Source organism: Lipophrys pholis (genome assembly GCF_963383615.2).
Source record: "Lipophrys pholis genome assembly, chromosome: 21".
NCBI classification, from domain to species: domain Eukaryota; kingdom Metazoa; phylum Chordata; class Actinopteri; order Blenniiformes; family Blenniidae; genus Lipophrys; species Lipophrys pholis.
In genome coordinates, this window is record NC_137649.1 from 11,718,852 (window position 1) to 11,730,808 (window position 11,957).

Sequence of the window (11,957 nt, forward strand, 5' to 3'; positions counted from 1 at the left end):
CAAAACCGCAACCAGAAAAGCTGAAAACTTTAATTTCCCTTCTCTAACTTTCTCTGTTGACCTTCTTTAAGTCATCTCTTATACACTTCTCTTGCTCCCCCTCCCTGTTCGGTCTTATCTTTCTCCTCTTCATTTTTCATTCCTCTTACTGTTCACATTTTTATTCAGTCGATGTTTTTTACTGCATGAAAAATGAAGCCATTTTTTTACATTACTTTTTGTAGTTCCCCTCTTTTTCCTCTCGGTCTTGGAAAACTCACTTCCACAGTGTTTTGAAATCACATAAACAAAACTGAGACGAAACTCATTCCTACCTGCAAACACTCTCACATGCAGAGGGAGAACAAACACGCTTTCAAACACATATCCCCTGCCTTCATACATATTTAGACACAACATTAGGTTAGACAAACATCAATCTTCTACAGCCCGTAGGAGAAGTAGATAAGCCATAGGTTCTTACATTTACTTCCCTCAGAGGCTAATTATGTAATAATCACAACAAAGATATGGTTCACATATTTATATCAGACACATACATTTGGACAATAATGCTTCAAGAGAAAAAGAAATTGTTCCCATCGACATTGAAGCTTCAAAAACAACATTGACTGCCACATTTATCTCATCTTCCAGCTAAAATTCAAGGTGCACTTAAAAAACAAAAGTCCCCATTGTAACACAACACTTTGCCTGCTATGAAACCAAAATCTATTACTTTCATTGTGTAACTACCTTTGGGATTATTTCTTGTTGAAAAGGAATTTTAAAAAATCCCTCCTCTTTTTGCCGTTCAGGGTCAGCAATACTAGTGGTCTTTAGGTTCCTGTTACCACAACCAAAAGAGGAGATGTGTGGAGATTCACAACTTTAAACTCTTGATGGCAGTTTAGAACGAACCACACAAATATCAGAGGTGAAGAATCCATAAGAAGCCCATAGAAAGTGGTCAAACTGACTTTTAGTTTTTTACTAACAAGTAATCCATAAAGCATAAACCATTTACCATTAGATCAAAACATCGAAGCTTTAATACATCGAGCCTAGATGCAATGCTGTATACTTAATATATTCTACATGTACAATATAGAAAGAAAATTGTTATTCATGCAAGTAGTCACCCAGGACCTTCTTGTGCATTAATTTTTTTAATCATATTCTTATTTTCCTTTGGACATTTAACATGGGATAACAGAAAAGATTTGAAGGGGGGGAAAAAATCACTTGTGGCATGTTTGTACACTTTGTAGATAGGTTTACCCAGAACTCTGTGAATTAGATTAAGATAAATTGGTGTAAATAAATAAATAAATACAATTTTGAAAAGAACCAAAATAAAAAAGCTGTGCAATATTGACAGAATCAGCAGCTCTGACTGGTGCCAAAAAACTGCTTCACATATCTGTTACTTTTTATCTGGACATTTGTAGTTGTCCCAGCCAATCATGGGGTCGTATGATTTGTAGTGGGGTTTTTTTTTTATTATGATGTAAATGTTGGCAGACACACAATACAGTAAAAATGTATATGATACATTACTTTTTTTTCTCAGACACAACAAATTGAGCAGCGAAGCTGTGTGAGCCTTGACTGATCATTTTATCTTATTAAAGACCGAAACGTGTCGCACTTGTTTGATCAACTCAACCCACTGGGTTTCCTTCTCCTACAGACCCCACAGCAGTCTTCTCACTGAACAAATCACCCCGGACACACTGCAGATGACCCCAAGACTCAGGATACCCACATCTATCAGCCGGCCCCTCACTGTCAGGCGCCCCCACTGCAGTCTGAGGTGAAACAGGCACGGCAGTATGAGCGTCATGGCTGCCCCAGTCACGCTGCCTGTCAGGCCCATCAGCAAGGAGAACCTGGGCACCAGCAGGGCCAGTAGGTACGAGGCCATCAACAGGGCGCCACGGACCACCAGTGCTGCGCGGGACACACCTCCACCTCCGGGTTTGGAGTAAGATGAGACAGCAGCATTTGAAGAGGCTGAAAACACACAGGGCAGTTCATATTGACTGTGCAAGCATGGCGAGGTTTCATTAACTTCCAAACTTATCTCATTTTAAAAGTAAAAATGGCAGTTTTATGACGCAATTGCTCTCTGGAACACCTATTGAATTTCCTGGTAATTTCCGATGCCTACACAAATATCATCTCTGTCAATGTTTATTAGCACAAATCATTAACCCTTTCACAGCAAGATTCAATTTATTGTGAATTGCCAAACAATTGTGCCATGAGTGAGTGCTTCTTGCTCTTTCTTCCAACTTCAACTTTCAATATATGTCAGTTCTCCAATATCACTGTCTGTTTTTGATGGTTATATTATAAATGTGAGACTCTCCAGTGAATCTTGTCTACTAAGGCAGTTCTGGTGGGCCACAGTAATAACTAATATAAGATCACAAAGCTGCATATCTCTGCCTTCTGGTGGTTTTTGAATTTCCTATATATTGTAAAAGGTGCAGGAATGATAGATGTGGGGAGTATGTACTGCAGTCCTGTCAGTGGTGACAGGATAGTAATACACGAGTTGATTATGTATTCTGGCTGTAAAAGAAAAAACTTAGCATTATTAGTTTTGAAGAAATATGTAGAAATATGGACTTATAATTGCTTTAAGGGTTTCACTTTAAGAGCTGTCAGTGTGCTGGTGGTGGACAAGCTTCCTTTAATCTTCCTATTTTACCACTTGAAAGTTGTTCCTCACTCATCGCATCACGTATCGTAACCTGATGACTTCATGTCTGTTGACAGTCGAGTCTGAAAAGTTTAAGACCGATTTGTTGACTGTGGACGCGGCTTATTTTTGACCTAATTTGTCAGGGTTGTTCTCGAGTCTCATACATTATTCATTTCAGGTAAAAGCTTCTTAATCTGGGCCTCATTGATCAAACCATCTCCAAATCAACAAACTCCTGCACCTAAAAACATGGGCTGTGATCAACGGCTTTAAGCCTTATTTTTATCAGCAGAGTAATCATCCTCTATTCCCTGCTCGAGCCTCCCTTCAACTGATTCATTCCCAGCTGGACAGTGTCCGTAACACATACTTTATTGCTCACAACCTCGAGGGCGATTGAAGGGCAACTTCTCAGCTGAAGGAAGTAAAAATTTAATTGATTCAACTTTCTTTAACTCCACTTTTATGGACCAGAAGGAGTTTGAATAGGACGAACCTCCACTTACAGCAGTAACTTTGACAGGAAATGTGTGAAGAAGCCGATCACACATCAAGAGCGCCAAATTAAACTTCTCCATTTTCAGCAGGGGAACTAATGAACGATTTAATTCATGCTTGACTTATCGTTATTTGGGTTAAATCAGAGATTGGGACGTGCGGAGGGTTTTGCTGCGCGTATCACCCCTGAGCACGCAGGTCTGCAGGATTTCAGCTGCAGAGTAGAAGGGCAGAGGGTAGGACAGAAGGGCTTTAGCCAGTAGACACAGGTTGACAAGAGGTCGAAGGTCAGAGGGCAGGTTGTCGGTGATGACCTCTTTGGTTTCTGCCCCCCAGGTCAACACGGCCTAGCAAAAGAAAGAAATAGTTAATATGATGAATCAATCCTTCGCTCTCTTTGTGTTTCCCTTTTCCATCGCTTAATTAGACTTCCTGTTGTCCAGAAGTCAAACCAAATACAGACTCTCCTTTTTGTACTTCTGTTGTTTTTTGCCTTCAAATAAACTTTAGAATGATGACGCTGTAAAAACCTGGATAGCTGCCATCTCATGCTCACATGTCATTGTAACAGCGCATGTCAGTTTCATGTGTTTTAGTTGCATTTGACCATAATTGTTTTTTGAAGAAGGGCCAAGCTTTCACCCAGTTGTGACTAACCAGTAGTGAAAACATAGTTTTCATGACGCACGCAGCTCCGTGGGTCCATCCCAGCATGACATTAAACTGCCCCCTGTCCTCCATACTGCCCTCCAGTGGAGGGAGGAAGATCTGCGAGGTATAGGAGAAGATGATGACGCCCACTGCGACGATAAAGTCCTCTGGCTCCACAGGTAGAGACAAAATGGACCACGACCAGCCACTGGCTTGACTCAGACAGTACAACATGACCAGCAGACTGTCAAAGAGAGTAAACAAAAACACATCAAAAAAAAGTTAGACATCTGAGTCCACTCTAAAACTGATATATGTGGATGTAACACTCTGTATGTACTGCGCTGGAGTTACATTAATTCAAAAAAAGTTGCAGGGGAAACCCAAATTAACTGCGCAAGTCTTGAATTACCAGCAAGTGAACTGGGAGGTCATGTGTATGTGCACAGGACCCAATGTCCCCCCAAAAAACGAATAGATCAGACAGCTGCCAGACTTTCTTTTTTTCTCCCTGCCCAGCTCAGGGTTTTTTTCTCTCATGTAAGACACCTGGCATTGGAAATAAATCAAACCACCCGTAACAGTATTGTGAAGCAGGAAAGAGAAGACAGACTAACCAGCAGCAGCTGTAACGCATTCACAGGAGGGCGAATGAGTGTGTGTTACATTGATGAGTGAAAAAAAAAAAGATTGTTGAGTTCTTCAAGTGAGGCTCATTAGCCTTTGTGAAAGCGCTGCTTGTTTTCGCTCCATCACCTGATCAGTATGTGAGCGAGCGAGCAGAGAAGGCTGAGAGTGGAGACTGGTCTGAGATCAGTCAGCAGCAGGCAGGGCAGGAGGAACACCAGAGACACCAACGAGCACACGGATCGAGGCACCGCCAGCCCGGACAGACTGTCAGACAGCAGACTGGTGGAGACCAGTAGGTACAGGGTACAGGTCATCAGTAGTTCAATAACCTGGGACAGTAAAAAGAGGTTAGCCCAAACATGTACTCTGTATTTGGAAGGTCAGTTTACCCAGACTGTTAATGCTCATGTTATACACTGTTAGGATGCTCTACATAAGTCAGGCAGACTGTAGGAATTAAGTTTTATTTAGTGTAATGATTCAAGGAGTGATGTAATTTCTCCGGTTCCCAGTGCAATAAAGGTTCTGCCTGAATCAAAAACAATACTCTCAAATGTGACAGCACTTTAAGAATCTGCCACAAACGTAGAAAACTCTTTCATCTGTCGTTCTGAAGAAAAAGTTTGAAGACTCGATTGATACATGTGCAAAGGGATGTGCAGAATAAAGAATAAGCGTGTATGAATGTGCTACCTGAGCGATATTAACCATCCATCCTCCCAATCCCAACCACTTTGGCCGCAGTCCCTTGCAGCAGGCCTCCACGACGTCCTGGTAGCTGTGTCGGACACGGACCGTTGACGCCCAGCTGGATCCTTCACTGAAATATAAGAACAACGTCTCACAATTTTAATGGTAACGTGACACATAAGTCAGTTTTGTAGGTGAGCCAGTATTAAATTGAAGATTATATGAAGAACCTATGTATTTACAATGTTTTATTGAAACAAAGGAAAGTACTGTATATTAGAATGACTCTGTTATTTGAATGGATATTCACCATTACTGATAACACAAGAAGTAGCTTCACATTTACACGGTGCAGAAGCACATGAAAACAGGTTCAATGTAAGACATGCTGGAGACTGTACTGAGTGGGGTTTTCCAATATCATATTGATAAGAATTTATAATATAGTTTCTCAATCAACACCAAATGACATTAAAGAATATGTTAGAAACCTCACCTTTGCTCATCCTCATACAAACAGTCCACCAGGATCCTTCCAGTGTGGTTACAGACCCACGCAGACACAATCAGCAGGACAAGACCCACGTAACCCGACTGGACCAGAGCAAAAGGCAGACCCAACACAAAGATGCCCTTGGAAAGGTTAAGGAGAAAAAGAGTGAACAATATGATATTGGTTTAAAGACGGAAATAAATGATATAAGCTTTGAATGTGACTGTTCATGTGTAAGGCGGGATTAAACTGTAGAATCAGTAAAGCAATGATATGAGTACAATACTACAATACTATATGAGGGTCAAATAATACATTTTTAGTCAGGTAAAGGAACACATATTATGTGATCTGGAAAAATGACAAAGTATAGTACCTCTAATGGACCTGATTTAATTAACTCATTTTATGTTTCACAGCAAAAAACTGAACTAAAACTAAGATATGGAGAAGGTGAAAATGGCATTGACAATGATAGAATTGTGGCAGAAATAAAATGTTACAGCTTTGTATAAAAAAACAAACATTCAAATTAGATGAACATATGGAGGCATGACAGTACATAATAAACCTGTAAATCAGGCTGCATTTGTCAGAGTCAACGCAGGATGGTCAACACAAACACACTGTGCATTAAAATGGAGTAAATAAATGAGCAACATGTAGAAATTAGAAAATAAACAATGAATAAGGATGGCTTGAGGAGGTTAAAAAAAAGAGAAAAGAGATAAAAGGGCTGTTCATGGATGGATGATGAGGAGGCGAGAGGAGAGGTCTGGCGCCGTGCCTGGAGAGTCTGAGGATGCAGGAGACCAGCAGGAGCAGAAGGAAGAGGCGAGTCAAGCTCTGGCCTGTCACCAAGGGAAAATCTCAGTGACTGCCAGAGACGGAGAGAGAGAGAGAGAGAGAGAGAGAGAGAGAGAGAGAGAGAGAGAGAGAGAGAGAGAGAGAGAGAGAGAGAGAAACGAGGAGGAGAGGGAATGGAGGTGAAAGTGGGAGACAAGAAACGAGAGGAGGCGCGCGAGACAGACAGGAAAGAGGTGGAAGGAAGTAGAGGTGCGGTCTCCCTGCTTGAGAGCACGAGGTGGGATGATGGGAGATCAGAGGAGACAACATGCTACTTTGATGGAGTCGCTGTTTTTTCGAACGTTGGAACATGGAGATACGCAGACTCACCGAGAGACATGGAACCACATCATAGATGGCAGACACAAGCACACAGTGTGCGGACGCATAAGCAGACAAGCACACGTTCCCCCTCTTTCAAGTTACTATTTGGTAACTGGTGTCTGTTCGGCATATGTTGATGGAGCTTTGATGTTCAAATGGAGCTGCTGGGGGATGAAAGCAGCTTGAGAGAAAACCGACGCTCAAGTATCTGATTTCATCTCCCGCCCTCTTCGCTTTCGCTCGTGCCGCGTTTCTCTTTCTGTCTGTGCTTTTGCCAACTAATTCCGCATTGGCTCCTGTGGGCTCAACCTGAAGCAGTTCCCAATCAAAAAAAGAGATCGTACAATAAGAGAAGAAACAAAATACCTGATTGGTGTGAGAAAAGATAAACATGCTGCAATTAGACAGTCAGACAAGACATGTTCTTATCTACCTATTTTGGACAGATTAACCAAGCACAGCCACACTTTTCCATTTTGCCAAACGTTCAGCATTGGCTACCTGGCACATGCTGAAAAAAAAAAAAAAAAAAAAAAAAAAAAAGATTATTGTGGATCACTCATCTCTCCTCCCTCCTGGATTTCCAAGCGCAAGAATTCATCTGCTGCCCTTCAGGTCATGTCTGATATTTTATGCAAGCACATGCCTTGTTCACAAAAAGTGACAGAGGACTGCCTCTGCTCACTGTGTGGGGATTAGATGAGGCAGACTTGAGCCGGAACAGACAGGTTTGACATTTAGATAACGGAAATGCCCTCCTTCCCCGCCCCCCCTTATCTTTAGCCATGACAAAGTCCCATTCCTGAATTTTATGAAAAAAAAAACCTCAACAAAAATCTTTTCTCTAAATTCAATGGAATCTTTAATGTACATGATTAGTTTGTGTACTTATCTGAAAATGAATTTTCTCAAAATATGAACTAATATTGCAATTTGATCAGGAGGAAGAAGTGATCTGGTATGTACTGAATCCTTAATTTGAAGCGGTTTACTCGCCCCATATTGCTGCGTATGGATCAGTGGAGGTGTTTCCCAGATTGGAGGCAACTGATCTCCAGTCAGTTGAAACTTTACAGAGATTCCTTAGGACGAGACACATGTCAAACATTTTTATTACCTTATACTTCCCTAAAAGAATAAAACTTGACTGCATTATTAAAGTCATTTGCTTTGATACTATTCCTATACAGCATGTGAGTTATATTCTAAACTTCTCTAAACATTTATTCCCAAGTACATTTGTGTTTTCTTGCTGAAATTGTGTACCTAGTCAAAATAATTAATAAAAGAAAATAAAGACTTGAATAATTTACAAAGAATAGAACAACTATCTTGATAATTGATACATTCATGTATAGATTAAGTCTGGTAGCCTACATAACAATCAGTTTCTTTTCTGAGACATTGACAACTAACCACTGGGTGATTTGACTCTATGCTGTCAGTGAAAGGAAACTGCCTCACCAACTATATTTTCAGAGGTAAAAATGTGATGAATGAAGAAACTGAAATTACAGTATATTACAAAGCAGATATCGATTCTCTTATACTTTCAGTCCAGTTTGAAGCTGGATCTTGTTGTTGTCGGCATTCTAAAAACAAAAACAGGGTCATTTTCTTTTTTTCAATCTCCTGCGGCTTGGGTTTGTTTTGAAATTCACAATCTTCCCTGAGCTTGAATTTTCTATGCAGTTTCAAATGAAATGCCACATGTAACCAGGGACTTCCTCACTCAAAGACGGTTAGATTAATACAAGTCCTGCTCTGGCCCCTCAGTATACAGCTGGAGCTTCCTCATTAGCAATCAGGTTGGAAATCAAACTGAGATTCACAATATTCCCAAGTTGGGAGCCTTGAGAGCTGGAGTACTTTTCTTTTTTTTTCTATTTTTTTTGGCAGCAAAGATACTATCTAATAAAAACTTTATTGAGCTGGCAGACAGACATTTGTATTGGCACCAATACACTGTCACAGGAAAATACATATTTTCTTTGGAGTCTTGATGGGGAATAAAACTGCTGCTATATTTTTTATTTATTTTTCTCATTCTTGTGACGTCTGTTGGCTGAACAAGAACATCTCTAATTATTGCACAGATACATTCTAAATCTTTTAATGTTCTCTGTAATTCTGCATTACAGTTGCAGATTTTGAACGTTTTCACACCTTATCCTGACCTCATGGTAAAGGATTACAGAGCAGGTTTGCAGATCATCTGTAAAGACTGCTGATTAGAGCGTGGTACAGCTCATGACCACCCTATAAAATATTAACCAACCAATGTCAGCTCTCAAACGGCTCATAAAAATTTAGCTCCCTTTCAAAAAAGACATAAACGCACTGCCGAAAACTAAGGGTAAAATAAAAACGCTTCAAATTACAGTGTGGCTGGAAGCATCGTAGTCACAAAAGATCAGAAAAAAATAAAAAAATAAAACATATATTGAACTGTACTATATTTATCAGAGTTCCACTTTTCAATAGAAACCAACTTTCTAAGCCTCATCTGGCACAGAATCTCATTCTCAAAGGAATAATTGCAATGAAGAAAAAACTAACTTGCAATGGCACCGATACACTAAAATAAACAACCCAAGTGTATTCAGTGCTTGTTTTTCGCCGCAAAAATTCATGTTCTGCAATATGTGTATATGTTCAGACAACAGTATCAGCAGTGATTAAATCTGCTTGTTTACTCAAGTGGACTCTCAAAGCATGTTAATTTGCTCGTGTTTCCAAACACGTATGCATATACTGTATACGTGTGTGTGCGCGCGCGCGTGCGTGAATGCATACATTGTATTAATGCCCTAATGTCATAATGTATTCTCTACAGACCTGGTGACACTGTTCAATTACACCACAGTTATTCAGGGAAAGAACACATTTACATGAACACAGTATTTGAATATGGCTGAACATTTACAGCATAATAAGCTATTAGCATTACTGCCACAAGGACACGGTGTGACCGGCAGATTTTCATTTAAAAACAAAAGAAAGAAAGAAAGAAAGAAAGAAAAAAAAAAAAAGATTTGATTTGCGCCTAATTTGATTATGAAGACTGCGGCGCGCCTGAGAGAGCACAAAGCATTGTTTAGGAATATGGAAACACAATGAAGGCAAATTAAATAACCTACTTAATACCGTCTGAATGCAGTGCGGCGGCTCAACTGCTAAATTGTTGGCATTTAGATTTCACATTCAAGAACAGGGGGAGACAAACACATAAAGGAGGGGCAACATGCAAAAATTGAAACCAGAAATAATGGATTTGCCACTGTAATTACCACAACCTGTGTTATCAGGAAGTCAACATGAGACATTTGTGGAAAGAACTGCTTGAAAGTTATTGAGCAATGAAATAAACCACCGGTGATTAAACATAGAAAAGATTTAACTTGAGTTGAATAATGACAGGTATTCTTGACATGTTTGTAACATGGCTGGGAATAAAGTGTGTGACGTGCGTCTTTCTTTATAACATATATATCGAGTGAAATTTGGGGTTTTCAGGGTGTTCGCCAATGAACCATAGATATCTCTGGTCACGTAACAAAACCTCCTAAGAAACTGCTACATGCTTGAATCTAAAGAGGTAACGATATAGGGCATTGTCTGAAACTGGGGTACATTTGGGGGAAAGTTTAAGTCCCCCAAGATACAATTCACAATAATAATAAAAAAGAGGTTAATTATTTGACATCAGGGGAACTGTGTACCAAAGTCCTGTAAAGACATTAGTAAAAAGAATGAAATGTTTGAATTAGAACGAAATCACTGACCTTTTAACATTGACAAGGTGTGTGCCCATGTTTTAGTACCCATTTTTGAGTACCTGTATTAATAGTACATGAAAAAAATGTGTTTTGAGTTTTAATGGCGCCTTAAATAGAACTCGGCGGCAACCACTGAAGCAGCACCACTACATTCCTATTCATCAAAATTGGTTTGAATATATGAAAACCCTGTCCAACCATGCATATGAGCTGTAATAATTGTACCTGTATAGCGTTTGTGACGTTCCAGCCGGCCTCCCAGGCGGTGATGGTCGGGGAATCGTTCAGACGTGTGGTGGCTATACGAGCACTCAGAACTGGAGAAGCCAAACCGATGTTCGCGCTCTCTTTTTCAAGGTTTTTACAGCGTGGCGCAGTCGTTTCCACTGTTTCTACTTTGTCGTTTCTACTTTGTCCCTCCACATCGCCGGTCTGAAGCCTGTAGGACTGCCTCTTCTTGCTGAAGTTTGGGTTGTTCTCAATCATGCGTCTTCCTTTGTCCGTTCTCACATGAGATCTTTCTGTGCCACTATTCCTGGTGGTTTTGGTGGAAGGCGAGTCCGTGGCAGAGGCAACAGCTGATGCTGTGGTGATGATCTTATTTCGAGAGGAGTCGAAAGTAGCCCTGGTTTCTTTGAAAGCTGCTCTGTCCTGCCGTGAGGTGCTGGTGGATGTCATCGTGCCAGGAAGTGGTTTCTCCAGATCATCTCTGTTTTCACTTGTTCTGTTTCTTCTGCCGTCCCCAACATGTGTATTGTTTTTGCTTGACATGTCGTCGAGGGGAAATCTGCGGTCGTCGCAATAAACTCTGTTGAGCTCGTCGCTCTGGGTCAGAACCAGCATCTCCTCATCTTCTTGGAGAAACCTGCGGATGAAGAAACTTGAGTTTATTTGTGTTTGTACCATCATCAAGCTGATGTTCTCATCAGGAATTGAGAATGTAAAACATGAAGGTGTTCACAGTGAAACCTTCTTTATTTGATGGAATCTTGGAATTGTTCCTGTACATGACGATAAACATGTAACTGCACGTGTCAAGTGTCCGTCAACTTTGATTCTCCTGTAAACCCAACTAAGGATACAATACTAAGTAGTACAATAAAGAGCAAACTGTTGGAAGCAGAAAACCAACTGTCATTCAATGTTTATCTCGATTTCAATATATGATTAAAATCCATGCCCTAGTAACCTCCTGATATCTGATAGGACTCACCTTGTTGTCCAGCCCAGGTGGAGTCTGGATGCAGCCCAGCCCAACAAAGACCCGGCAGCACTCCAGGGCTGCCGGGAGCGCCGAGCCCAGTGAGGAGAGCCCATCTTCAGCCTCCTTGTCGGTGGAGTTCTCGGGGTCTGG

The 11,957-nt window shown here is 40.7% G+C and overlaps 1 protein-coding gene across 1 annotated transcript; it reads right to left on the reverse strand.

The window, feature by feature from the left end:
* Positions 1-1,666: 1,666 nt before the first annotated feature.
* Positions 1,667-11,920, reverse strand: LOC308126586 (vesicular inhibitory amino acid transporter-like; the record flags this gene model as incomplete). The annotated part of the gene is made up of 8 exons (XM_080491087.1): positions 1,667-1,995; positions 3,375-3,537; positions 3,848-4,085; positions 4,598-4,800; positions 5,165-5,291; positions 5,658-5,794; positions 10,829-11,468; positions 11,817-11,920. 8 exons carry the CDS (start codon positions 11,918-11,920, stop codon positions 1,667-1,669), a joined length of 1,941 nt encoding a protein of 646 aa, XP_080347213.1.
* Positions 11,921-11,957: the final 37 nt, after the last annotated feature.